Source organism: Electrona antarctica (assembly GCF_951216825.1).
Source record: "Electrona antarctica genome assembly, chromosome: 18".
Lineage (NCBI taxonomy): Eukaryota > Metazoa > Chordata > Actinopteri > Myctophiformes > Myctophidae > Electrona > Electrona antarctica.
In genome coordinates this window covers 32,423,085-32,450,825 of record NC_136799.1, presented here as the reverse complement: position 1 = coordinate 32,450,825, position 27,741 = coordinate 32,423,085, and the positions used below count along the sequence as shown (strand labels likewise).

Genomic DNA, 27,741 nt, shown 5'->3' with positions numbered 1-27,741 from the left:
ATGGAAGCGTGTTCGATTACAGGGGAGAGCACGGACGCTATTGTAATGGATGATTCTCCTACAGATGAAAGGGAAATACAGGAGGCTTCTCAAAGGTGGGTCCTTCTCATTGCTTTGGGATTTTTTTTGTTTTACCGTTTAACTTTATTTCTCGACATAATGGATGATCCAAAAGGTGCGTTTCCATGCTGTTTGTTCAACGTGTCAATCAAACCTGCACAGTATGGATTTCGGACATAACAAATATTAATCATAATATTTCTACTGTCTTTACGTGACAGAACGCGAAATGCCATTTCCATTAGTTTGTGATAAAACAAAGGCTCAAAGAGAGATGGCCATGATCTGTTGACAGCTAGCACTTTTTTCTTCCACGAGGAAAATTGATGGCTGTTCAACACAAGATTTCCAGACACTGCATGTGATTGTGATGCCTAGGTTACCGCTATCATATCACAAGCCAGCGTCCATGTTTCTGGGGTATGTGCCTGCTGTGACAAATACATACAGTATAGGCTACACATACTGTACACACATACTGTACACACATACATACATACATACATACATACATACATACATACATACATACATACATACATACATCAACTCAGCAGCAGACAGTAGCACTGTTCAGCAGCCCCCCTGAAATAGATAACACATGCAGCAAGCACACAGGGCACAGGCACATGTGCGCAGCCAGTCATCATATTATTGACAGTTGGCTGTCGTGCTGCTGGGTGGGAGCACTGTTGAGTCCACGACTGTTCACCACGCAAACCTTCTGTTCTGGGTCGAGAGGGCCAGTCTGGTCCATTCCCTATACTGCTCCCTGCAGCTGTATAGCTATAATGAGACAGAGAGGTGTTGAACCACTCAGACAGAAACTGAGGGAGAGAGTGAGGGGGGTGGGGGGTACTGAGATGCCTGGTTGGAGTCCTTTTCATTTTGTTAGCGTTCAACCTTGCGTCTAAGTATAAGTGGTCAAGTCTCAAGACAGGCCCAATAAATGAACCATCTCAAACAGATATAGGTTTTGAGCCATATAGACCCTGCATGTGATCATCTTGTCCACAGGGTAAAATGCTTTTTGAGCTCAGACTATATGCTGGTGGCCCCACAATTGTCCTTTTAACTCACATTATTTCTTCTCAGTGACAATTATATTTATATTTCTGTTCTCCACCCACTGAAATATTAATGGGTTCCACAAACTGCTCTCACACACACAATGCCTATGTCTATCTCTGACAGCTCTGCAAAATGCCATTGATGTGAAACTATACAAATACTATACAAGACAAAGTACCGCAATATTACCAGAGAGGTGGATCAACTAATGTTTGTGTTTTGGTGGGGTTTACTGCATTTTCACTCCTTTGAACAGAAGTAAATACAAACTATACTATCAGAGGCCTGGGCCATGGCTCAGTGGTCCAGGCACCTTGGCTGGTAATCCAGTCTGGCAGTGTGCCGCGGGCCTTTACTGCATGTCTTCCCCCAATCTCTCTCCCCATTTCCTGTCAGCCTACTGTCTGTCCCTCCATAAAAAATATTTTAAAAAATAAAAGCGAAAGCCACAAAAAAAACTATAACTATAACTAGACTGATGTGTAAATTGTGGCTGGCACCTTGTATCTCCATATTTCATCTAGTAAATAAATGGCCTACTTCACCATACTACAGTCAGTGACACACAAAAGTGGCAAAAATAACTCACAACGAGTTGGATCGCAACTCGCTGTGAGCTTGTAGATGAGCTATTATGATTTTTGTAATCCTGAATAGTAACCGTTTTGGACCTAATGAGGTTTCCACCACCAGCAATAATATGCCTATAGGATGGCATTCATGGTGAAGCAAAGGAACATTTGGGAAATTGAGCAACTTTAGTGGGTTTCACAATTCACTCTAAAATCTGCAGTATTAATTCAACTCTGGGAGTGTAGAAATAATCTATTGTGTGTCTCAATTTTACACTCTCAGAGAAAAATGAACACAGAGTAATCAAGTATTGTACTGTGTAATATTAGCTCCATAATAACATAATAATATACCAGCAGGCTAATCCTCACCAGCGGATGGGATGAAAATAAAACCATGTAACGTAGGTCTCTGTTTACCTACTCTGTCACCATAGTGATGAAGTGTGACTTAAAAGGATGTATGGCTTTATCAACTCAAATGTGGAAAAACAATTGTTGTTGTAGATGTAGACCACAGACCACATAAGCAGTACATGTATTGCAACTCATTCATTATTAAACATTAGACATCAGTCACCTATAATGTCAGCAGTATACATCAGTACATCTCTATATTTGGACATATTTATTATCAGAATACTTGGAATCCATGTCCCAAATCTCTCCCTACTCACTACAAAGTGCATGTGGTTACACCATTACTATACTATATTTACTTTACAACCAAATGCAATGTAAATACACCGGAATTAGCAAAAATGCTAAATGTCATCCGCACTATTCCGCAGTCCCCACACAAAACATAGAAACAAAACAGACAGGCAGCGAAGCACACTACCGGTACACTACGAGACAAAGAAAAAAGTATAAGAACATATATACAGTGTACAAGAAACAAAGTACAAGGTAAAGAAAGGGTGCATCTACTGTATATAGTTCAGTGCCTCCAAAGGGCAACACAGAATTGTGAGTAAAGAAACTTGTGCATAAGGTGCATCATTGCTTTAATAGTAATATAGGATATGCTGTCAAGGTGCACTACTAGACTATTAGACTATACATGGTCACAGGTTTTGTTGTCCAGTAAGTAACCATTTTTTAAGGCTGTACTTAAATGATGGAAATGACTGACAATCTCTTATTGTCAGAGGTAGGTCATTCCAGATTGAACAGCCCTAAACTGAAAGCGGTTTGCCGGTATGGCACTTCGCAGTCCCCTCTAGTGGTTGCCCTAGTAGTGCTGATCCCTCTATCAGGCTTCCTTTTTATGAATTCCCTTAGGGGAGGCGGGCACAGATCATGTAGGTAGGTTCTTGTAAAGTTGTAAATAATACTAACCTGTTTAAAAACCTTAAAATTAGCTAAACTCAAGAAACTGCACTTCTGAAGGATATTACAGTGGTGATATGTGAACACCTTTAGCACACTCTTATATAGCTGTTCAATGGGTTTGAGAATCGTTATACCTGTGCAAGACCAGTTTGTGAAACAGCACTCAACGTGTGACAGGCGTGTGTCACGCATTGAAGATAGGATTTAGCAGCACTAACTGTCAGGAAGTGTCTAATTTGTTTAAAGTTTTGAAGGTTGAATTTGAATGTGTTTGAAATTTCTTTCACATGTTTTTTAAAGGTTAGGGTTGAGTCTAACATGACCCAGAGGTACTTGAACTCTTCGGTCACAAATAGGATATAATAATGCATGCATTATGCGTGCGTGCGTGCACACGCGCACACACACACACACACACACACACACACACACACACACACACACACACACACACACACACACACACACACACACACACACACACACACACACACACACACACACACACACACACACACACACACACACACACACACACACACACACACACACGTGCGCGACAGCACACAGACCATTTCTGGGGTCGGTCCTTACAAAAAGAGCACGAGGGAGTAGTAGCCGGTTAAGGATTAATCTGTGATGTCATGCCGTACTTTTTATTTGTGTTTTCTCTATTCATTTGGTCATTAAGGTCCACAGAATGAGAGGCCTGCTCTGCCGAAAACATTGCGAAAAAATGTTATGGCCATTTTTGTATACCACACCATAGACAACCAATATATGGCAACATTTCCCAAATTTCATCATGCTTTAAGTAGCATGTGACAATTGTGACATGTCAAACTAGGGGGTTTTCATGATTCTGAATCCATTCCAAGCATTAGTTTTGCACGAAAAACACTCCTTGGCCTAAAGACATCCAAGGCGCTTTACATAGATTGTGCATTAATTCACCCATACATTCATACACTGATGGCGGCGGAAACCATGCAAGGCACCAGCCAGCACATCAGGAGCAATTAGGGGTTCAGTGTCTTGCTCAAGGACACTTCGACACTAACTCTGGGGGAGCCCAGGTTCGAACAGGCAACCAGTAAAGAGAGATGAGCAATAAAGTACAGCCACTAAATCCGACTTACTCCCGAGCACACGTACACAGCTCTCGCTTTGGGTGTACAGAGATTGGATGGGCCTCGACAAGGTCCCCCTCACCCCATACTCCCAGGCAGCACCTCCCGGGGGACCCGGTCATATGCCTTCTCCAAATCCACAAAACACATGTAGACCGGATATGCATACTTCCAGGCCCTTTCCTCCTGAAGTATCTTTATATGAGCAACATAAACTGCAGCAGAGAAGAACATACATTAAAAACTCATGGAGGAATAAACTCAAATCTTATCTTAATCTTATCTCACCTGTCAGGCCAGAGAATTCCTGGCACCTGCCAAAACCAACCTGTTGTGTATAGCCCTCATACATAATGGTGTCCATATATTTCTACACTATTCTCAAGCCTGCTTGACATATAGCACAAATAGACTGTCTCAATGTCGTTTTTTAATTGGACTTTCCAGCATAGTAACAACGTACCGCCCAGGACTCCATTCCGTACCTCATTAGCAGTTCTGTGTGCTAGAATCCATTAAACGAAACAGCCACAAATGTATTGTAAATATTTCATCTCTACTCTTTGTTTCCTTGTCCCTCTCCTCTCCGCTCCTCTCCTCAGTGAGATCCCAGCAGTGTCTCTGTGCCCCCCTGACAGTGTCTGTAGTACTGAGGCCCAGTTAACAGTCCTCCAGTCTGAAGGGGATCTCTGTGACAGCTGCAGCAGCCTCGGCCAACCCTCGTCTTCTTGCCAGCTTTACCACCATGTAAGCCTGAGAGCACAGACACTGCTGTATGTCACCGAAGCTACACGACATCTACTAGGACCCATTAAAACCTAGTCAGAGTGCCTTGAGCTAGGCTGAAAATATATATACCACAGAGCAGGCAGTGGCAAAAATAGTGATCATGTCGCCCTGTATGTCAACCTCCAATTCTAATTAAACCCAAAAGCCTTGGTTTACACCACACACATCCATCAACCAGAAGAAAACATAATACTATGCTCATCGTATGTGTATTATATGTGCGGTGACCTGTCCATAACCTAACCTACGTCTCCTACGGTCCCCCAGGGTCCCCCATCATCAGCTTACCATCCGCAACAGCACAGAAGATGTCATTCCTGTGGCCACCACAAGCCAATCACATCCAATGCCTGCCATGACTGTCATGTGGCAGGGCCTCATGCAGATTGCTCAGGTGGTGGTGCAGTGGTGAAGGTGGGACATAGCTGCACGTCTACCCATCATGCATCCTGTCACAACGCAGTGCGATGTCACTGGCTGCACGGATCACATGAAAGGGGAGCACACAAATCAGCACAGCGACATGTGGTAACCGTTAGGTATGTTGTGTTATAGGCCTATTAATGTTTTTGTTATGTCTACTGTATGTGCACACACACACACACACACACACACACACACACACACACACACACACACACACACACACACACACACACACACACACACACACACACACACACACACACACACACACACACACACACACACACACCATCTGGATTTTGCCCTGACTTCCTGATTGTGACTGTAATTTGTATTCTGTTGTAGGGATGGAGGACTGTACTGGATTCCTAGAAAGTCAGTAACTTCCATTCATTAAAACAATTAGCATGCAATGTTTAAACACACCATGTATTATTTTTCTCCATACATGTTAAACTACATTTATGTGGCGCTGTTGACTGGACAAAGACAGAAAGCTTTTTTCCACAAGAAAGGGCAACTCAGTAAAATCCCCATGATACTTTAAATCAGAGGGTGTAGAGACCATTTGGTTCCATTTGTACTGTCTGAGTTAATCTGCATGTCCCACCTGTTCAGTGATTACCGGTAGATGGAGATCGTTCAGACTTGTTTTCATTGGTGTATATTTGATAGCTATTCTCAGGTGGTTGTGGACTACCCATTGGCAGTGCTGGTGGGCTGTGCGGTTCTCTTCCTGGGGTGTTCACTAGCCGGTCTGTTAATTGGACCACTGCCAGACTTCTCCGATCCACTCCTGGTGGGTCAAAAAGACATGCACGCACGCACACGCACACACACACACACACACAGAGTAAACTATTTTTAACTAGATCAGTCCACATACAACAGTGTGGTATTAATCTCCCACTACAATCCAAACCTCCTACAGTGACTTGTCTTATCATTAATGCCCCAGTGTAAACTGAGTCATCCATGGTATTTCAGCCTCATCTATTGAACCAACATTGCTTTGTGTAAATTATGTTTTATGTGTTTATTTACTTATGATTTTGATTATTATTATCATCTACCATTCTATCAATACATCTATCTAAGACTGAAAAGATATTTGCCATGCAAGGAATATTGTTTTAACTCATTTATTTTTATAGCATCTTTCCCTTAGCATTAAACAAAGACACAAGAACCTCCTCATTCTTGTAAAGTGGCGCAAGCTGTCTTTGTTTTCGCAACCCATCATACAGTACTCTTCATGCAAATGTATTCAGCTCGTTGTTTGATTGATTGATTGAAAAATGTATTGTATTGTACTGTATATAACAGTTTGCAGAATTACAGTACATTTCAAGCACAAACTCAATACAAAGGCTGTTAACTGTGATTGGACGACCCAATTAAGCATTACACTTGTTTCCAATAGGGTCCACAATGTTCAAATCATCAAAAACATTTAGAGACGTACAAATAGACACTTCTATATAGACAAAGGACAGAACAGGAATTCATCATGTGTTGGTGGCCACTACTGTCCACACTGTTATTAGCTTCAGTCTTTGTGTGTGTATGTCTGTGTTTACACTGTGTTTATGTCTGTTTATGTTCTCCTTTCAGGGTTTCGAGCCGCGGGGTACCTATATCGAGGTCCGACAGTCCAGTCTTACCAAGCTGCTGGAGAACTCAGGGCCAGGAAAAACTCTGTTCACTTTACCACAACAGCTCAGAGACAGGTCAGCACCATGCAGGCAGACTTCTGCACAGTGAAGCCTAGTCTATATGTTGCTGAACAACAAGATTCTTTGAATTTCAACAGAGAAAAATGTGAAGCAATTTCTGTTGACAATAATGTGCTCTCATTGTGCCACACGGTTAAACCGTGACTGTGCTGTAGCGTCACTAACTAGTGCAATGGTTCCCAAACTGGGGTCCGGGACCCAAATGATCTTGGGGGTTCTTCGGATTATTAGCTTAATGTGCATTGTAGTGTTGTAGTACTCGAGTCAGCTTATATACAGATATCTTGTTAAGTAATGGAGCGCAGCTGACGCACCTGCCTGCTCTCGCAGTGTTTTCTGTACCTATCAAATGTGAAAATAATAATAATCTGGTCTCAGTCTCGACTCGGTCTCGCCTCCCGTCGGCCTCAGTCTCGACTCGGACTCGACCCCCTCAGAGTCAGACCTGGTCTTGATTTGGACTCTGTCAAGACCAGGTTTTCTCAGTCAACACAGTAAGAGTAAACAAACCAAAATACAGTATAAGTGTAGACAAGGTATCTGAACATTTCTAAAGTTACAATTCAATGGCTTTTAAGACCTTTTAATAGCCTACCTCTAACATGAGATGAATAAACAAATAATAAGAATAGTTTGTTGGTTAAACATTGGAACGTTGAAACATTGGCCCAATTGTCAAATATTACCTAAGAAAGAGGCAAAACTATTTAAAATAGCCAATCTACAAGCTCACAATGCCTTGCGTTGTGAACTTGGTTAACTTGTAGTTAATATTTTTGAAATTAGCATTTTATTAGATTTTTTCCACAACAGGGGGGGGGGGGGTAGTTCTATATACTGTAGCAACACAATAGGCAAAGTGGGGCAACAAAAAGAAACCGAAAGAAAACAACAAAAAGGGAGACGGAGGGAGGGAGGCTGTTATACACAATGAAACCATGTGAGCAGGCAAAGATGTACTGTACTGTATGGGGGGGCAGCCAGTAGTCTGTCATTACGAGGTGTCATTATCATAGAGAAGGAGCTTGTAGTTAAGTTAATGCCTCAACTCTTACAATTCTACATGCTTGTCTGGGTGGGGGGGAGCCCAGTTAAAATATGATTTGTGGGGGTCACAGCCTGAGAGGTTTGGGAACCCTTGAACTAGTGTACAGTACACTGAATATGGAAATGGATGAGCGTTACATAATTTGGTGTTCGTGTCAATGATGAGGTAATTTTACGAGTAGTCAATAACATGCGGAGCAGTGTATTAGGTTTCCGTTTGATCCGAATACATTTATTTCTGTGTGTGCATGTGGGTGTTGATATCTATGCTTAAGCAATGGCGATGGGAGCAGTGCAGATGTCAAACAGCGTTCCAGGAGGATGCTGGACAGAGACTCTCCACCACACACCTTCCTCTGTGACACTCCAGGTGGGCCATCAATGCCGTCATTCTGTTAATTGATGTCTGTCTACTAATTATTTTAGGGTGAAAGAGGGGAGGATCAAACTAGCGGTGGAAACCGACACCGACTTCCTATTGGTTCACCAACCTATGTGCCTGCCTCCCCACCCACCTGCGGTAATGTTTTGAAGGTCCACCACACAGCAGAGAACACTGACGTCACCACATTTGGATGTGCCTGCCTCCCCACCCACCTGCGGTAATGTTTCGAAGGTCCACCACACAGCAGAGAACACTGACGTCACCACATTTGGAGCGACGCCCCTCTGCACTCTTATTGGTTAGCGAAATACAAGGTTCACTCCGACTCCTACGCTACTTTTCCTGCTGAGCTCGCCCAGGCTTTTTTTCCATTTGAAAACAAAACGCCTGCGGTCCTTGGGGCTTACCCGCGCCGAACTCGCAACATAAAGATTTGAAATAGAATGTGAGGCGATTTTACATGTACGCCAGTAGTACACTATGCTTGACATTTTGGACCAGTGGACAATTCAGGAATGTTCATCTTATGTTGTATCCATCTGTCTCCCTCTATTCCACACAGACGAACGCTTTGCCCAGCTTGTATTCCGTTCAGGGAACTCTGCCAGTCTCTGGAGCCTGAGGGCTATCTACTCCATGTGTGAGATGGAACAAGCCAGGGTAGCCTCTTATCCTCATTTTTTGTCTCACCTTTTCCCTGTACTGTCTGCTCAAAAATCCTTTGTCGTGCCTCTCTTGCTCTACTCACCATGCCACTCGTTCTGTACCAATTATTACATCTCGCATGAATGTAAAATGCTACATTACTTAAATCAGTTTGTTATTTTGCGAATTTGATTCAAAACCTGGCACACTCAAAACTTTCTTCCATTAACCACTTTGAACCTATTATAAGAAAAGATGTGAGCTAAAATAATGAAAATAACCAATCTATAAAGCTATTTTTGAGGAAGTTTCAAATAGGGCTTAAGTGGTTAATTTGTCTGTTTCAGATTCGCTCTCAGGCACAGTTCCAGGACCTTTGCCAGCAGCACGTCAGGCTGGAGGCTGATGAAAGAGTGTCTAGAGGGGGCTGCTGTCCCAGCTGGTCCCTTGGGAACTACCTAGCTGTCCTCACGAATGCCTCCTCCTGTCTCAGCCTTACTTCACACCAGGTAGCTTTTCTTTTTAATTTCCTTTCCACTATGAAAATTAGCATTCTCAATGGTTTGTCTCTTTCCCAAAATGTTCAATTGTTGCAGCCCGTCCCATAAGAGGATAGCTCTATTCAATATACAGTACTTAGGTCTTACATTTTATTTTCTGTCCCATCAGGTGTCTGAGTCACTGAGCCTACTGCGGTACTGTGCTCCATACTACCACGATGGACAACTAGTGGAGACGTGTGTCAAGAGACCCAAACATGGCAGCTGCGCCTCAGTGCCATCCCGCTGTAAACATTCCCGTGTGGTTTTCCAGATCCTCCACTTCCTGGTTGACAAAGACTTCCTTGCCCCACAGACTGTGGAATACCAAGTCCCTTTGCTGAAGTACAGCTTACTGTTCCTGCCTGTGGACAAAGGGGATCATATGGTGGAGATATACACGAATAGTCTTGAAGGACGGGATTTGACCTATAACAATACAACTATCACTGGCATGGACCTTGGCATCAAACAGACATTGTTTAAGCATTACCTGGCGAGAGATTCGGTATACCCGGTCATTGCCATTGCGTCTCTATTCTTCACGATGACTCTGTATCTCAAGTCTGTCTTCATATCAGCACTGTCTCTAATAGCAATCATAGGGTCACTGCTTACTTCCTATTTCTTCTACAAAGTTGCATTTCGCTTGACTTTCTTCCCCTTAATCAACCTATCGGCAGCTTTTATTCTACTGGGCAGTTTCACCAATCACGCATTTACCTTTGCCGACTTCTGGAATCTCCAGCTGTCCCAGAACCCCTCAGCTTCCCTGGACAAGAGAGTAAACAGAGTTATGCAGGAAGTTGGGTATTTGATAATTGTTTCAGGCTTGACATCAAGCGCAGCATTTTACTCTGGTTACCTTAGCAGCATCACAGCGATCAGGTGTTTCTCCATCTACCTAGGCACTGCTTCTTTGATCAGTTCACTCTCAGCATTAGTATGGCTGCCATGCTTATTCATTCTCCGTGAGCGGCACACAATTATGTCTGCCGCCTCTGCAGCCGCCCAGGGATGGAAGCCCTGCTGCTCCCAAAACCATGGCGGCTTCTGGGATACGAGCTCCAGGAAGCGGTGTCTGTTCACCCTTGGACAAAAACTGAGAGGGTTAAAACGAGGATTGACTGACACATCCAATCTGTTATTCCTGAAAATCCTGCCTTGCGGGGTGGTTAAGTTCAGATACATCTGGGTTTGCTGGTTTGCAGTGCTCGCTGCTGGAGGAACATACATAACTTGTGTTGACCCTGGTATGAAGCTGCCTACCTTAGACAGCAAGACCATGCAGCTGTTCCGTTCCAGCCACCCATTTGAGAGGTACGATGCAGAGTACAGACACATGTTTATGTTTGAGAGGCAGAAGAATGGGGAGGATCAACCTGTTACGTTGATGCTCGTTTGGGGGGTTAAGCTCACTGATAACGGGGATCACTTCAACCCAAAAAGCAATGGGTCTTTGGTTCTAGACCGAGAATTTAACATGAGCAGTCCAGATGCTCAGGTTTGGTTGAAAGATTTATGTGGGAGGGTCCAGAACCAAAGCTTTTATTCCCCTCCGTCATCAGAAGGGGACAATCTGATAACAGATAACATCTGTCTCGTGTCACAGCTTGTACACTGGGTGTCCATCAGACGTTGCTCAGAGAGTGAGGACTCCCTGCATTTCTGTTGTAATAATATCCCCTTCCCCTACACACCTAGTGTGTTTGAGCAATGCCTCAGTATGATGCTGTCAGAGCGCCATGCTGAGGGCCATCTGGCTCACACTGGAGGCCTGTACTTCCAACCAGATGGCAGAATAGCTGCCCTCGTGTTGACATTCAAAACAACATACCTCTACAGCTATAACTATAGCAGAACCAGTGTTTTCTTCAAGGAAATTGTGACATGGTTCAACAGGGAAACATCGGAAGCTCCACGGGGACTGGAGAAAGGCTGGTTCGTCAGTCAGTTGTCTCTCTTTGACCTACAACAATCCCTAAGCTCAGAGACTCTAGTAGTAGCCGGCTCATCGGTTGCTCTTACGCTTGCATCACTTCTCTTGACCACTTGGAATATTCCACTGAGCATCTATGGAACTGTGGCTGTAGGGGGGAGTGTGTTTGTCACTGTGGGTCTCCTAGTTCTTCTAGAATGGCAGCTGAATGGTGTTGAGGCTCTCTTTATATCAGCCGCCGCAGGGCTGTCTGTTGACTTCCTTGCTAACTACTGCATTTCCTACAGCTCAGCGCCACACTCCGATAGAATCGGGAGAGTGGCACACGCCACAAAAAGGATGGGGTGCCCTGTAGCAATTGGCTCAGGTGCATTTTTTTGCATCGGCATCCTCATGCTGCCTGCCACGGCCTTACTGTTCAGAAAGTTGGGAATTTTCCTTTTCTTGGTCAAGTGTGTGGCGTGTGGATTTGCAACCTTCTTCTTCCAGTCCCTGTGCTGCTTTTTTGGGCCTCAGAAAAGCTGTGGGAGGATCACGATGCCGTGTTCATCAGAGAAGGTCTCTGAAGGCATGGTGTCCACTGCAGAGCCTGGTTCCTCATCTCCCTCGGCTGCTAACGGGGCCTTTGGCAGATCTAGAGGCAGGAGGAATTACGACAAAGAGGCTGGTGGGTATCTTTACCCAAATGACGATGTGCGGAAGCAGAGGCATAAGCAGATAGAAGCAGAGAGAGTGGGTGGGGGGCGGGGCCCTGAGCAGTACGAGCTGCAGCCATTGGCCTACCGGCTGAGTGACAGTTTTGAGAACAGCACATGCACAAGCAAGCTGTCCAACCGGCCCTCTGTACTTTCTGATGAGATTCAATACTGTGGGAGGGATGTGGAAAGATGTAGCATAGAGGCAGAGAGTGAAGACTTGTGTAGTAGTCAACATACGGTCAGTCACCAACCTCCTGCCTTCCAGACCTCCTCTCCATACAAAGAGAACAACCTCCAGTCCATGACCCCACAACAAGAAGACCTGGATAAGGACAGGCTGCTGTGTAAGACCTGCAGAGGTCAGTCTGGTGAGGAAGGGATGTGGAGAAGTGCTTCCCTCACATCTTCCAGCATGGAAGACACTATAATTAGCCAAACCTTGGAGACCATTGACCAGTCGTCGCTGTGCAAGGATGAACCCAGCAAAGAGGAGTGCCTTGAAAGCCACCATCCATCCCACAAGAGGCTCCTCTCCTCCCAGTCTCAGAGCTCCTATGAGGAGCTGGAGGTCTCCAACGAGACATGCTTGAGTGACATAGAACCAGGGCTTTCCACTGCTCAGCAAACTGAAGGTGAAGTTCAGCTACGGCCAGGTCACCTAAATGGGAAAAGGGATACCCTGCGTCTCTCACTCAAGGAAAATGTTTATGAAACTCCGTCAGGTTGTAGCAAGGGCCAAAGTGAGGAGGTGGTCATCTTGCCCAATAGTAAGCCAGACCTGCCGGATGTATGGATTAAAAGAGATGGGCAAAGGGAAGAAACATGCTGAGCAGAGGGAGAACTTGGTCTTCACTGTGTATGAAGTACTCTGAAATAGTGTAAAATCACTATAATTAGAGAATATGGTAATAACAAAAGGAATAGTCACTGTTCCTAGCAATGCTCACAGGAAATAGAAGCCAATCTCAAATGTAACATGTAAAGTGACAGCATGTTTGTCAATGTTGTTGCTGAGGTAATTCTGCTTTTTATTACAAATGAAGATCAGAGCATGGATGTTTCCTCATTGAAAGGTCAAATTCAAAGCATGATTCATTTATCCTGACACTTGTAGACAACGGATGAGCAGGTCACATTACAGACATTTTCCTCTTGACTACAATATGATATAATCGTCCCCTTTGAACTTAAGGAGAAGAATGCAACACAAAAACATACCAGGAAACAAAGTACTGCAGTTACAAAAAGTTTTATTTCGTGCCTGGAATTCTTACACCTTCACTAAAGATATCTGAACTGATTTGAGTTCAGATATGTTGACGAACTTGACGGTGATCACCCACCAATGTTTTCCATGCTGGAATTGACCTTCCAGTCATACCCATCATCATGTGGATACATTCAAGGACTTTGATGAAAACTAAAACATTAAAGAGAAAGTGCTGCTTTGGATGTGTGCCTATGTATTACGTGCAGTTTAACTATTACTGTAGTACATAGTCATTACAAGCTTAATTTTGTGTTGTGTGTTCATGTTGTCAATGTAGTTTACCAGAGACCTACAGTGCAGTTAGCAATGTCTTATTTGAAGTTTCATGGCCCATTGAAACCTGTTAACTGTCTTACTGTCAAAAGAAGTGTCAGTGCCAAGAAATGCAGTGTGTATTTGATTCTAAAAGACACATATCTAATGAAGATAATTATAATTAAGTAATTCTATGATGTGGGCTGGTCCAAACATTGTTGCAGAATTAAGGCTCAGAAGGTGCATATTGTTGACTATAAAACATATCAATGTATGGACATGGGACTCCCAGACTGAGTTCTGAGGCTTGGTTTTATGCCAGGACACACGTGACTTCCAAAGTTAATACATTTGGAGACAACACATCAAATCAGTCATGTACGGTGATTCTGAATGTCATATACAACACAGAATCTGTGGGAGAGTGAGAATGCCTTTACCATTCTGCATTATTTCTATGCATGTATGAATCGATACACAATACGTGCAGCATGTGCCAAAATCCTTGCAACAAGTCGTTTCATTTGTTGAAACAATTGTTAACTGTGTGTGTGTGAGTTGTGTGCAAAGGACATGTCATGTCCTTTACAAAAGGACAAATTACCAAGTCTATGTATATTGTATTGATGTATTTAAATAAAGAAATGTGATGTACGGTCTGCAACGCAGGTGTTTTGGCTGAGATGGTGGTTCAATAGACCTTGACCAGTAAAATGTCAAAATGTGCCTACAAGCAATTATTTTAATAAAGGGTTTCTTTTTGACAACTGAGATTTCTTGGATGAGCCTTCACTTCAAATAGCTCAATACAATAGCCTGCCTTAGAAAGAGATGAATTAGTACATGCATTCATCACAGGCTTTGTATGAAGAGAAAAATTAAAGGTTGCCATCACTTTTATTCAACATAGTTGACTTTGTTGATTTTTCACAATATTGGAAACTAATAAAGCATTTATTTTTCCATAAAGCATTTATTTTTCCTGCAACCATTGTTTCATTAAATATATTATATATATATATTTGGATGAAACACTCCAGAGATCATAGGCTGCAATGTAATCATTCGATAGGAAAAAGAAAAACAGAAAATGACCGTATATTCATGAATTTTGGTGACACATAAATGAAATACATTATTAAACAAAACTACAATTAAGAAATGTTACAGCTCCAAAAAGTACAATTTCTCACATGATAGTCACTCTTGTTTTGCGATAAACACTCGCTAAACACAATCAATATGCCTTGACCGTGCACACGCACGCAGACACACACGCCCATGATCACCAAATCATGAGTCACATAGTTACGTTGTGTTAAATGTGGAATAAAAATCACACCCGTGTGAAGTGAGGGGCGCTCTTGTCATCATCAGATGACGTAAATTCTCCATTCATTGTCAATGGGAATTTAATGTTTGTGTAAGACGAAAATCTACACTAATAGCTGAATATACCTAGCGCCCCTCAAAAATGCCCTTTGGCAATTCATTATTACAGTATAAGGGTTAAAAAACTAATCTGCCTCAACCCAGTCCTCTTTTGCCCAATCAGGTAAAGGTGTAGAATATTCAAAATCTGGCCCCTTGTATCGTAAGGCATGGAGATACATGATGAGATCCTTCTCCGTGGGGTCTGGTCGTACAATCTTGCATTCACCACACAGGCCATCTCGGGTTGCTTGAGGTTTCTGCTGACAGGAGTCAGTTGAGTCACTACAGGTGGCTTTCTCATTTGGAGAGTTCTCTCCAGTCTCGTCAGGTTCAGAGGTGTCATGCGACACATACGTTGTACTTTTCTTGTCCTTCTCATAAGCCACATCCATGGCGCCAGTGCTCCCTTCCTCCTCTACAATACCAATCCCATCATCTGGAAGATCGAGCAGGTGCAGACTTTCCTTGGAGCGGTGTTCCTCCACCAGAGCTTTCAACACCTCTTCATTACTCTTCCCCGATAGGCCACCTTTGCCCCTGGTGGGCCCCCAGGCCGAGGACCCATAGACAGGATCTCTGAGGATGGGGAAGCCCAGATATTGAAGATGGACCCGAATCTGGTGTGTGCGGCCAGTGAGGGGCATGCAGCGGACCACGCTGGTATTTCCGTTGAAGCTGAGCCTCTGGAAGACAGTTCTACAATCCTTGCCCTTGGGGTCAACCCGACAGATGCCCACCTTGAAGGAGACAACCAGGATGGGTTCCTCACAGACCAGCTCACCCTCAGGAAACTCCCCTGTCACTCGACAGACGTACTCCTTTTCCATCTGTTAGAAGGGAAGATCTATCAGTACTAAATTCTTTAGGGAAAACATCACGAGACAAGAACTTGAAGCATTATGCAAACTTCATAAAACAGGAAATTAATGACTATTGTCTTTTTTGAGGAGCGCTAGCCTCTCCTATATACAGGTTTAATGTTTGTTTTTAGTTCAATGTTTGTTTTAAAAACGCCAGACAATGAAGGGAAAATTTACATCTTGTCCCTAACAAACATGAAATGCCATTAACAATAAAGATAATTTAATGTTTGTTTTACATCACATAATCAACATGAGTTAGACTTTAATATATTAGCGCCCCTCACTTTCTATATTCTAGATAGATAGCTAGACCTAGGTGGAAATTTTGTCACCAGAGGTAGCACTAGACCTAGAATGCCTGTGATCATTGAATTAACTCCTGGGACCCTTTGCCCGGAGAGAAAGACGTCCGTGTGCATCTCTTGAAAAAGTGGAGATAATTGACTAAATACACGTTTTGTGCCAGAACTTTCACATGGATATAAAACTAGAGGACCATATTTCACTCCACGTCTTTGGAATTATTACAAACAGTACATTTATCACATTTAGGCCGCCAAGTTTACGTCCGACATGAAAGTAAGTGCGACCGTTCTATGGCTCTGTATGTGAAATACTGTATATACACTGTATGGAACAAGAGCCGTTCTAGGGCTAAGGTAGCACAGCAGTTGTGCTCCACCCCATACTGAACCTACCTGTCTATCTCTCACCAACTGGTCCAGTTTTTTAGACACTTCTAGTGTCCGGGCAAACAGCAACACTCCGGAAGTGAGCCTGTCCAATCTGTGAACTGTATGGAGCTCAGAGACACCCTGTTCCTTCCCCAGAATGAATATCACAGTGTTGTGACGAAAACGACCACAGGGGTGGACAGGTATGGAGGCTGGCTTGTTAACCACAAGCACCTCGCCGTCGTCTACCAGAATCTCTAGAGGCCTGCCAACCACAGGCGGTTCATGGCGATGCACTGTATTCCTCATATGGTCATTGTTCTGTAGATGGGAACATGGGATATGAATAAAATTAATCAAACTTATCACAGCATCACAGTCTAACATTTCTAGAAAATGGCTATATTCGAACATTTACAGGTAGATAAAAGATGATTATACTAACCCTGAGCACAACGGACGACAGGTCATCTATGGGAGTCTCGTTCAGTCGAATACGTCCATCCTTGGCAGCCCTCTGATAATACTCTATAGACTCGGCTCTAAACTCACTTTTGAAGACCTCAAGAAGAGTCTTCCCAACCCAGCGCCCTTTACAGTAGGTTTTAAAGTCAAAGTAATAAGGGTGCACTTTGCGGAGACCGCCCTCAAAGTAGTACGACGTCTCATCAAAATGTTCCTGGCTGAAACCAACGCCTAGGTTCCGTTTCTGGGGAGGAGGGATGTATCTCTCCCCAGGACGGAGGTTCTTACCTCCCCTCCCTCTCCGTTTTTTCCCTCGGCCGCTCGGTTCTGGTTCGTCGGACTCGTCACTTTTTCGTTTAATGGCTCCTGTAGTCGCCTCGTTGACCGCGATGCTGCTACCTGGAGTATCTCCTGCTTCTGTTCCATCCATGGTTACGACAGCTGTTCCGTTCTGTAGATAGCGAAATGCAATTTTCCTTGTTCTTAGGTTGTGAATGACGCGTTTTATATTGTTTTTGAAACAAACACTGTGATCGAGAGACAGCTCACAATCAAACAGCCGCGTATGTTGGGCACGTACTGGAGACACACATTTCTTAAAATGACCTGCTGTGACAAAATTGTACATACAATCTATGGTTTTGTTTAGTATAGAGTTGTTCAGACTCAGTGTTTTATCCGAAATAGGTGAAACATACGATTTAAAAACGCGTATCAAAGCCATGGGGGGATCAAAACACTCACGTGCATCATTTGAAGGGGTCCTGCTTTGGCGGCGGCGCGCACTGATGACGCCAATTTGTAGTATCGTAATATCAGGGTGTCCTACAGAACGCCAGGTCCAACTCCTGATTAGCCCGATATGGTTCCGATTTCCGACCCATATACGGCTCTGTATGCCGCGACCTCAACCTGACGACCTGAATACGTGTTACCCTACAGAGCTACAGGTGTATTAACTAAACAATAACCAAGGGCCAGGGGGATGTCATGTCGTATATATTAGTTTACAGTTACGTGACGTCACGCCACGTGGGAAGGGAATCGATGTCACGTGAGTGTATTGTAGGCGTAAATCCTATGGCACCAGTTCTATTATATTCCAAGATTATGTCACTTCAGATTAAGTCCATAGTTTTGGCAGGTACATAAATCACTTTGTCAGACTCACACTTTTTATTTAATTATATTTTATTAGTTAATCTGCATGTTTCAAATGTAAATAAAAAACACAATGGGGAAAATGCATCAAATCTATTTATGTGTTGTGTATCAACATGCTGTCACTGTTTCACATACAAAGCATAAGAACCAGAAATGAATGAAACAAAGTGAATCCACACAATTTAAATTAGTTCAAATGCTATTATTTTAAATGTTCTCACTTCATTCAAATAACACAAATCACACAAATCATGATGACCAAATAATTCCTATTCATTTGGTTTACACACAAAACAATATGAAAAGTAACCTCAGTACCCAGGCTTTTATTTTTGTTCGCTACGGCTAAAGAAAACTGGTGGCGAAACACTGGGATAATTTAATTACATTTAGCAATCCATGAAAGCAATATCCCCAAAGCAATACACATTCAACACTTCTTTCAACCATAATACCAAATACCCTAAATTACTTTTGTACCCACTGACAACATGTTAGTGGGTACATATTACAATATTGTCCTGACTCAGTGGATTCTGCGAATACAGTCATCACTGTTACCCAGCTTTATATGTGCTCACTCCACATTGACCTTTCATGTTGCTAGGTGACAAGCCAGCAGGACAGCTGGCTGGATGGCCTGGCTGGAGGACTGGAGTCTGATGGAACAAATCAGCAGTTCTACTGAACTCAGGAACTGCAGCACCAACGCCACCTCCTGCAGGGGCAACCACACTGCAGTCAGAGATCACCTCTGGGAAGAGACAGATAGCAAGGATATCATGAGGAAACTTCACATTTATATTGCATGTGCATGGACATGGACGATATACTGTCCTCCATCTACAGCAAAGATGGAGGCTCCAGATGTAGGCAAATAAAAGTGGTGTAAGGTCTTATATAGACTGATCAGCTGTGGTCTGACGTAATGAAATCACACCCGTGTGAACCGTGCTCATTTTTTACGAACAGACAGACAGACACGTAAACTAACAAAGCCAGTTGTAGGAGTGGTTTACACCACTCAATAAAAATGGCATGTTTATGATGAAATCACCATACTAGAAACGCTTTATGTTCTTTCATGGAAATAACAATTGAGGACCTAAATTACATCAAAATTAAATTATATTGGTTTAGTAACAACATAATTCTAGTCATTGCATCTTTATACCTAGGCCACTGCCGTGTCTTGTCAGTTAGGGGCACGTAGATCACTCCCATCAGCGCTTTCCTGAGGAAGGTTCCGTCACTCTGCCGGTCGTACTGTTCTAGAACCTGACTGCCACCATCTGGACCCACTGGCAGAACCAACCGTCCCCCAGGCTTCAGCTGCTCCAAGAGCTTCCAGGACAGAGATTGAAAAGATAACATTGACATACTACTGTTGTCATTTGAATGGAAATGTGCTTTGCATTACATTTCAATGATGATTCAAAATAGGATTAAGTCCTATGTTGTAGCATATCAAAACTGGAATAGACAGAGACCACATAATAAGTTCGACATAGAAACGACATGGCTCCAATGCAGATCTCAGACTTCATGTGACCAGCCTGTGATGTCAGTCATCTTAGTGGTCTTCGTCTATGACATACCTACAGTATATATGACTCCAAATTTGGGCAAGGTTTCAGCGCGATCACACACCCATTGACTTCCATTGTAAAAGCTATAAATGCTGTGGTTGTCCAAACCATTATGGGTAAATCCACAAAGCCCCATACAGTATATGGAGTACCATACATCAAGCATCAATATGACATCAAAGTACTGACATCATAGACTGACCTGGACTCCATATTTGGGCATGGCTGACACAGAACTCAATATACGGACATAAAGGACACAGCCAGACAGACTTTTTTTTCTTTCCCAACGGGCATCGGCTAGTTAAAATGAAATATTATACATTTTGGTGGTTTAGGAGGTACTCATGTGGCCTACTAGCAGTGATATACAAAGTTTGCCACTGATTGCAGTTTGGGAGATTAGCTCCGCACAAACAAGATTAATTATAAATACATAAATACGTATATAATAAAAAATAGGGCATTTGAAAGTACAAAATCAATGCCCAAATACACACATGAGCACATGTTTGTGTGTGTGTGTGTGTGTGTGTGTGTGTATATATATATTAATCATGTAGCACAATAATCCACTTCTCTATTATAATATACACATTTATTAAATCATATATTGAAGAAGACATTTTGTTTTTTACTTTTTTGCATCATGTTGTATTGCATTTGAAACCATAATAGTCCTTACAGCCTTGGGAAGTGTAGGCGCAGCTGCACCAACATGGATGGCATCATATGGTGCCCCGTCTGGATAGCCCAGCCTTCCATCCCCAGCTGTGAACGGATGTATGAATGACATGATGTTACCTCATCTGTCAAATCCAATATGTTTGTTGTCGAGAGAGCAACCAACACAGACTGATTTATACATGGTTGCACATTGTGTCACACATTGAAAATAGCCGACAAGCTCACAATGTGACACGTTGTGAACTTGTAGATCAGCGATTTTCAGTGCACGACAATTGTGTGCAACAATAAAGGCTATAAGGTCATATATCCCGATGTTATCCAACTCACCCACAAGTGTGATGCGCCCAGATGAGAGCAGCTGTGGGTCGTCAGCCTGCACATTTCTCACTGAGGTTTGCACCAGCTCGTCGATGTGTTCAATCCCCACCACTTTACCACTGGGCCCTACCTACGGGCAACAGAACAATCTTTACTTTAGATCAGTTATTCGCAAACGTTTTAGATACAATTCTCTATCTTTGGGACTTCAATCTACACTGTAAAATCCTCAGAGTGAGTTCTAATTTGAGAGTGTACAAATAGAACCAAATAGACCGTAAGAGTTCAGCCTCTATTTGGTTCCATTTGTACACTTTCAGATTTTATTTACAGATAAGGGTTACATTTGGTTACAACTAACAATCATTTAGCTGGGGACCACCTGGAATCCTCTCAAGGACCACTGGGGGTCCCCAATCCCCAAATTGACAACCACTGCACTGCCGTAGACTACTTAGGCCTAATTTACACTCTGGTGCATGACAGTGTTGCTCAGTGGAAATCAGTTATTAAACGACACCAACACGCAACAAGGTTTACATTTGACTTTAAATTAAGCTGTAACTTGGTCAGACGGATGCCATATCGCATGGAAATATCAACTCAGAAATAACTTGATTATAAGATGATACACGTTACCATCCTTGCAAAGCAGGCAGTGAGATAGCCACTCCCTGAGCCCACATCCAACGCTGATGCTCCTTCAGTTAGCTTGTCACTCAGTACCTCCAGAGCATGGGCATGCTGCAAAGGCAACACAAAGGAAAGAGCACTATCAAACCTCCACTCATGTCTTGAAATGACTGAAATTCATGTTATTGCACATTAGTGGAGGAGCTTAGGGATATTTCACACTAATTTGTCTTAAAAGCAGCAAATATTGCACAGATGTAGCCCAGGGCATGCTCTAATGATTTAGCTAGGGCGCCCACGCCGGTGACCTTCGGGGGCGCAGCGGCCAAATCCATATGGCCACCATTATCATCCTATATAAGTGCATAACATTTTCATTATGCTTTAAGTAGCATGTGACGTGTCAAACTAGGGGGTTTTCATGATTCTGAATCCATTCCAAGCATTAGTTTTGCACGAAAAACCCTCCTTGGGCTAAAAATTGCCATAGCCCTCACCACAAATGCAATGAGGACACATCACATTTGGGCAAGTGGCTATGGCCGAATTTATCCCAAGGAGTGTTTTTCGTGCAAAACTAATGCTTGGAATAGCCTCCTAGTTTGACACGTCACATGCTACTTAAAGAATAATTACATTTAGAAAATGTTGCCGTATATAGGTTGTCAATGGTGGCCATATGGATTTGGCCGCTGTGGCGACCCCGAAGGTGGCCGGCTCGGGCGCCCTAGCTAAATCATTAGAGCATGCCCTGGTCTACATCTGTGCTAAATTTGGCGCGAAATATCCCTTATCTCTCTCCCCAAGCTCCTCCACTACATTCTATCTTACTCACCATATGTGGAGCACTAATCGTTGCCCTATATCCTTTGAAAATAGAAATAAACATGTCTTAGAATACATCTTTCACTTATATACTATAAGTGAGTAAGCTACAGGGTTGCTAAGAAACAAACTGTGACTGACATACCTATGGATTGAGGAGAGTCAGCATATGGGTAGTCTTTAGAATAGATTCCTCTGTCTGTAGCCAACATGGCATCAAACACTCTGTCACTGCGGATCACCCCATGGTCTATAGGAGTCGGAGGAAATAAAGGCAGGATTTAACAGGTCTGTCTGTCGGAGGAAGACTATTGGTCTGTCTCCAGTATAGCATAATGCATCCACACTGGGTTCAATCACAGCAGTGTTCTGATATTACATTCATGTCATTCATTGATGAGTGCAGAAATGAAATGGTGGTGGTGGAGACAATGACACCCATAAATCTATGGAATTAATCAGTTGTTCATTACCTACCCCTAAGCCTGCTGATGAGTTCTGCTTGAGTCTTGCCACTGGATATCCAAGCCATTGTCCGGGATAGCAGCACGCCCATAGGGAATGCCACTACAGCCAGACGAAACACTGCTTGCATCTCCCACACTGTAATGAGAAATGTGTGTGCAAAAACAAACAAACTACAGTAAATAAACAAAATCTAAATTTGACCTCTTGAGTGACATAGAGGTGACTATGGTCAGTGGGTTATAGTCATAGAGAATTTATCAAATAATGATGTCAAATAAATGAATAGTAGGTAGGCTACATCATGTCACAGAGCTCATATTTGTGTTTATGTCAATGCAAAGAAAAACAACTTCCCATGAAATCACAAAAATAGGATTTGACCAAAGAGATTATGAAGACTTCAGGTCATTAGCAATATTACAACGCTACCAAGTTAACAACGGTAGAAAGCGGCTGTTCCTAAATCAATGGTCACAAAATACTACATTAAACAAAAGTGGTCACTCACAACACTCCTTCCAGCCCCTGGTAGTATTTATTTACATTCTTTTGGTATGAAAAGCACCATCGATGTCCCAGGCTGGGACTTCCTGGTCCTTGCACAGGACCGTCAAATCTGACCAATAAGATTGGGGTTCTCCGGGTTCTCCAACAGACACCCGCAGAGCGCCAATCAGATCGCAGAACAATGTGACAGGCAGTTTGATGGTCCAATGACATTACTCAAAATAAGGAAGTTGACTACGGTCCGTGTGGCATTTTAGACATTGTTTTTCAAAGATCATGGGTACTGTTAGCTAGCAGGTCAAGTCTTTTTGTTGCGTATTGTCTTTTTCAAAGAGGTAAGATGTTGATATAACAACAACATTTCCCCCACAGGCAAATATATAGTATATAAAATGTCACGGTTCGCCACAATTTTAGCTTACTAGCTTGATAGGTGGCACTGGCACGCCTGCTTTTCCAGTCTTAGCCTTAGATGTAGGCTACCATAGATGCTTTTCCATTTGATTTCATTTATATTCACTTTCCTAATCCTATACTAGATTCTCACATATGTCTGATTAACTATTCAGGTTATTTAACCGAGACGTCCTGCCGAGGACATTCGATTTAGTGCAACCAGCTGCAGCATGATTGAGGACTTCGCGAACAAGGAGGTTCGGTCCAGTGGAGAGCTCTGGTCCGAGATCTGCTCCAGTTTGCCAGCAGGAGCAATGGTGGAAGAACCTAGTCAAGATGTTAACGTAAACAGTACCCACTTCACAGATTCCTTCCAGCCAGCATCCCAAGTCGGCCTGCAGGCGAATGGACAATCAAATGGAACATGTGCGCATTCTTCTCCTGGTGCCAACTGGGAACCCATGGAGGATTCAGAAATCTACATAGCAAGTTTAGGTATGGATCTCCATTCATGCTTGTTTCTAGCCCTTAAACATGACTGTCATGATTATCATGACGGTCATGCTCGTGAAGTACGAGCGTCATGTGAACCATGGTTAGCTTGTTTCCCTCTTCTGTTTTCTCTTTCTTTTTTTGTCTGCCAGTGCCCACTAGCCTGGAAACCAGACAAAGATTCCCTGGGCAGATTGGGTCACTCCTCAGTTTGAATTATATTTTGCTCACTCACCCCAGAGTTGTGGATCAAATGTGTTTTAGGGATTGAAGGGATCAGGGATTTTGTTAGTTGTCACAGTTGCAACACCTTGGTGGCATGTGGGTTTAGTGTTATTTTTCCCTTACTCTCCAGTAAAACAGTCAATGAAAACCGCTATGTGACAAATGCATTGATTTGGAAATGTTATCTCGGATATTGAAAAGCGGTTATAGAATTTAAAATAAAAAAGGTGTTTCTATATTTGATTTCAGAGAACCGCCTGAAGAGACTGAAGGGCCAGTCCAGTGATGTTACCTCCAGGGACATGCTGCGCTCTTTGTCTCAAGCCAAGAAAGAATGTTGGGACAGATTCCTACATGATGCCCAGACGTCTGAGCTCTTCCAAAGCGGTGACATGGACGAGAGGTGGGCGGAATGATGTACCAAAAGACTGAGGGTGTCCTGAATATCGATATTTTTGTACAGATGAGACCGGTAATGGCATATTAAAGGGCTTTTAAAAGCACCCCAACACACACACACACAGTTATCAGTTTTATAAGATGCCGAGCAGCAACAGTTCCATCTCACTTTAATTATGTCCATAAGGTCAACATTAAATTGGTTTCCTCTCATGTGGGAATCTAATGTAAAAACAGTTCTACGTGCCACTTATTAGCGACTCAAGTGCAAACAAACGAGTCAAAACATTTGAAGATGCTCTAATTATAATAGCAACCCTGATCCCTACCATACGTCCTCCTGGTGGGGCTCCTCACTGGCAGGTGAGTCGGTAGGATACAACAGCAGTGACAACACAAATGTGTGTGGGGAGAAAAAGCAGCAGCGTATCCAGGAATTACGTTTTGGGCAGACAAGATGTGTTAATTGTCGTCTCCTCGCGCACAATCGTAGCACTAAAGGTTTTCAAAGAGATATACCTGCCAGACGAGTAGGATACAAAGGCTGAAAGGCATGCATTTAATGGAATGTTGGAATGTAATGTTGCTCTACCACAACGGCCAATCAGCTGTCACTAATAGTTCTCAGGTCTTGTTTTTGTACTTTTTTTTCCTCTTTTTTTTCCCTCTCATTGTATGGATTTTGGCCAGGCCAGAAATTGATTTGGACAGGCGGACGCCTGCCCTCGCCTTATTGTAGATACGCCTCTGAGAAAGAGGGTAAAATTGGCCTAATTGGTTCTAAAAAAAATAATAATAATAAAAGATTTTCAAGTGGGCCCTGATCCAGAAAAGGTTGACAACCACTGTTCTGAATGTGTCTTAATACTGTATATTATATTTCCTTTCACAGTGCCCTGGAGAACTTCAAGCGGTGGTTGATCCCTGAAAAGGTGGCTATCAGTGTGGAGGAGCTGGAATATCTCCTCAGACCATCTCAGAACACCGAAACAGCTGACAGTACCTCTGATTCTGAACAGGCCGACACACGGGACGGAATGAACACAGGAGACACACAAAAGCCTGAACAGGATGACGCTCATTCTCCAGAGAAATGACTTGATTTAGTGGTGGTAAAAAAAAAATTACTACGTAGTAACCTGTTCAGGACCATACTGAATTTTTAGAGGTTGTTTGACCAAGTGGATTGATCTGCCATCTATTTATCTGTGGAACCGAGTCAAAGTCAAACTAAATGTAATGCCTGAACTCCTACTAGGTCATGGCCTGAAAAGGTTGAGAACTACTGCACTAAGCCACCTCGAGTATTGAATCTTGTCAGTGACAGTGATATGTATTCTTCAAACGTGCTGCAAATGTAAATGCATAAAGCAGGATAAAGAATGACATGACATGCTGTTCTGTAGACATAGAATTGGTTGCTACCGGAAGGTTCTCCCCAAAATACTCTCGGACCCTTTTTTTTCGCAGATAGCTCGCCCACAGTATTCTTGTATTACTGAGGTTAGGTAAGGAATAAGGTTAAGGTTAGGCATAGTTTTACCGAGATTACATTTAGGAATAAGTTTAGGTTTAGGCATACAATTTAAGCATTTATCAGACGTTCTTAGTCCAGAGCGATTTACAGTAAGCAAGAACAATAGTTTTACTCGGATTAGGTTTAGGTATAGTTTTACTGAGGTTACTTTTAGGAATACATTAAGTTTTACTGAGGTTACGTTTAAAAATATCTGATTTGACCAGGGGCAAGTGTGTTCGTTCTTTCTTTTATTAGCTGGTATATACGTACAGTCCAACCTCTCTCTGTAACGTGACTTAGGTTGTACATAATCTAGTTAATGAGTGTCATTACAGAGTATTGTTTTGGAAATGTTAAGGCATTTTGTAAATTATAATCCCTGGGCCTGAACTAATGCATCATTATTCAAGAGAAACATTGTATTTTATGCTGGGTTTATGGGGTGAATAAGAACTGTTAATTATCTGTGACAAATGACTGAAATAGTGTAATTTCAGTGTGAAATATCCTCATCGTTGCCATATTAATTTCACATTTGATTAAATAAAAACAAGTTATTGTTTAAAGGCATTCTCAGTCTAAGCAAAATGAGAGTATGCTCCTTATGTCCCAGATTAATGTTGTTTTTAATTGTTCAGTAAACATTCAACCAGTTAACTAACGTTCAATGTGTGGAGTGGACGTATTTCATTGTTTATGTGACTTGTTTGTTAATATTTGGTCCTAATATACAATGATTATGGTAATTATGTTTGCAGATGAACAATGTTTTCAGTCAACCAAACTCCCAAAGTTTTCCAAAATTAGGGCCCGGCCCTAGTAATTAGCATACATTTTAGACCTGAAAACGTCGGGTCATGTTCGGGCAGAATTTGAGAACTCTAACACACACACACACACACACACACACACAGGGCTTTAAGCAACTAGTCGACTAGTAAACCCACTAGTTGACCTTGTTGGTACTAAGTTTTTTTCCTCACGTTTTTGTAGGCCTCATTGCCTCAAGATCAGCTAGTTTATAGTCACCAATGTACACAGTTTTTAAATGTAGGCCTACAAATATTATAATTAAAATAAATCATCAGGAATCAATCCGGATGAAGACCCGAGGGGTCGAAACGTTGATTCCTGAACTATGTACTAATAAACTACTGGGAGCTTAACATCGGTGTGCGGACAT

The 27,741-nt window shown here is 42.7% G+C and overlaps 4 protein-coding genes across 9 annotated transcripts; 2 read left to right on the top strand and 2 right to left on the bottom strand.

The window, feature by feature from the left end:
* Window positions 1-13,201, top strand: disp2 (dispatched RND transporter family member 2; the record flags this gene model as incomplete). Its single annotated transcript, XM_079528223.1, has 9 exons — window positions 1-95; window positions 4,771-4,941; window positions 5,266-5,503; window positions 6,030-6,182; window positions 6,998-7,143; window positions 8,460-8,536; window positions 9,114-9,211; window positions 9,544-9,705; window positions 9,866-13,201. 9 exons carry the CDS (start codon window positions 1-3, stop codon window positions 13,199-13,201), a joined length of 4,476 nt encoding a protein of 1,491 aa, XP_079384349.1.
* Window positions 13,202-14,613: 1,412 nt separating this feature from the next.
* rpusd2 (RNA pseudouridine synthase domain containing 2) lies at window positions 14,614-18,291 on the bottom strand. Of its 2 annotated transcripts, XM_079528777.1 has the most exons (4): window positions 18,078-18,291; window positions 17,314-17,784; window positions 16,893-17,189; window positions 14,614-16,158 (listed from the first exon to the last, which is right to left on the bottom strand). In XM_079528777.1, exons 1-4 carry the CDS (start codon window positions 18,084-18,086, stop codon window positions 15,415-15,417), a joined length of 1,521 nt encoding a protein of 506 aa, XP_079384903.1. In that variant the 5' UTR covers window positions 18,087-18,291; the 3' UTR covers window positions 14,614-15,414. The 2 variants fall into 2 exon arrangements, with proteins under 2 accessions (XP_079384903.1, XP_079384902.1); XM_079528776.1 differs by lacking the exon at window positions 18,078-18,291 and having other exon boundaries at window positions 17,314-18,065.
* Window positions 18,292-18,807: 516 nt separating this feature from the next.
* On the bottom strand, window positions 18,808-24,421 carry pcmtl (l-isoaspartyl protein carboxyl methyltransferase, like). Of its 5 annotated transcripts, none has more exons than XM_079528522.1 (9): window positions 24,283-24,421; window positions 23,030-23,155; window positions 22,698-22,802; window positions 22,563-22,594; window positions 21,734-21,838; window positions 21,104-21,224; window positions 20,772-20,857; window positions 19,672-19,841; window positions 18,808-19,215 (listed from the first exon to the last, which is right to left on the bottom strand). In XM_079528522.1, coding segments are annotated over exons 1-9 (774 nt in total). In that variant the 5' UTR covers window positions 24,284-24,421; the 3' UTR covers window positions 18,808-19,187. The 5 variants fall into 5 exon arrangements, with proteins under 5 accessions (XP_079384648.1, XP_079384649.1, XP_079384647.1 ...); XM_079528523.1 differs by lacking the exon at window positions 24,283-24,421 and adding an exon at window positions 23,950-24,090; XM_079528521.1 differs by lacking the exon at window positions 24,283-24,421 and adding an exon at window positions 23,564-23,667 and having other exon boundaries at window positions 18,808-19,251.
* On the top strand, window positions 23,738-27,128 carry ccdc32 (coiled-coil domain containing 32). The gene is made up of 4 exons (XM_079528525.1): window positions 23,738-23,862; window positions 24,097-24,418; window positions 24,890-25,043; window positions 25,932-27,128. Exons 2-4 carry the CDS (start codon window positions 24,154-24,156, stop codon window positions 26,134-26,136), a joined length of 624 nt encoding a protein of 207 aa, XP_079384651.1. The 5' UTR covers window positions 23,738-23,862; window positions 24,097-24,153; the 3' UTR covers window positions 26,137-27,128.
* Window positions 27,129-27,741: the final 613 nt, after the last annotated feature.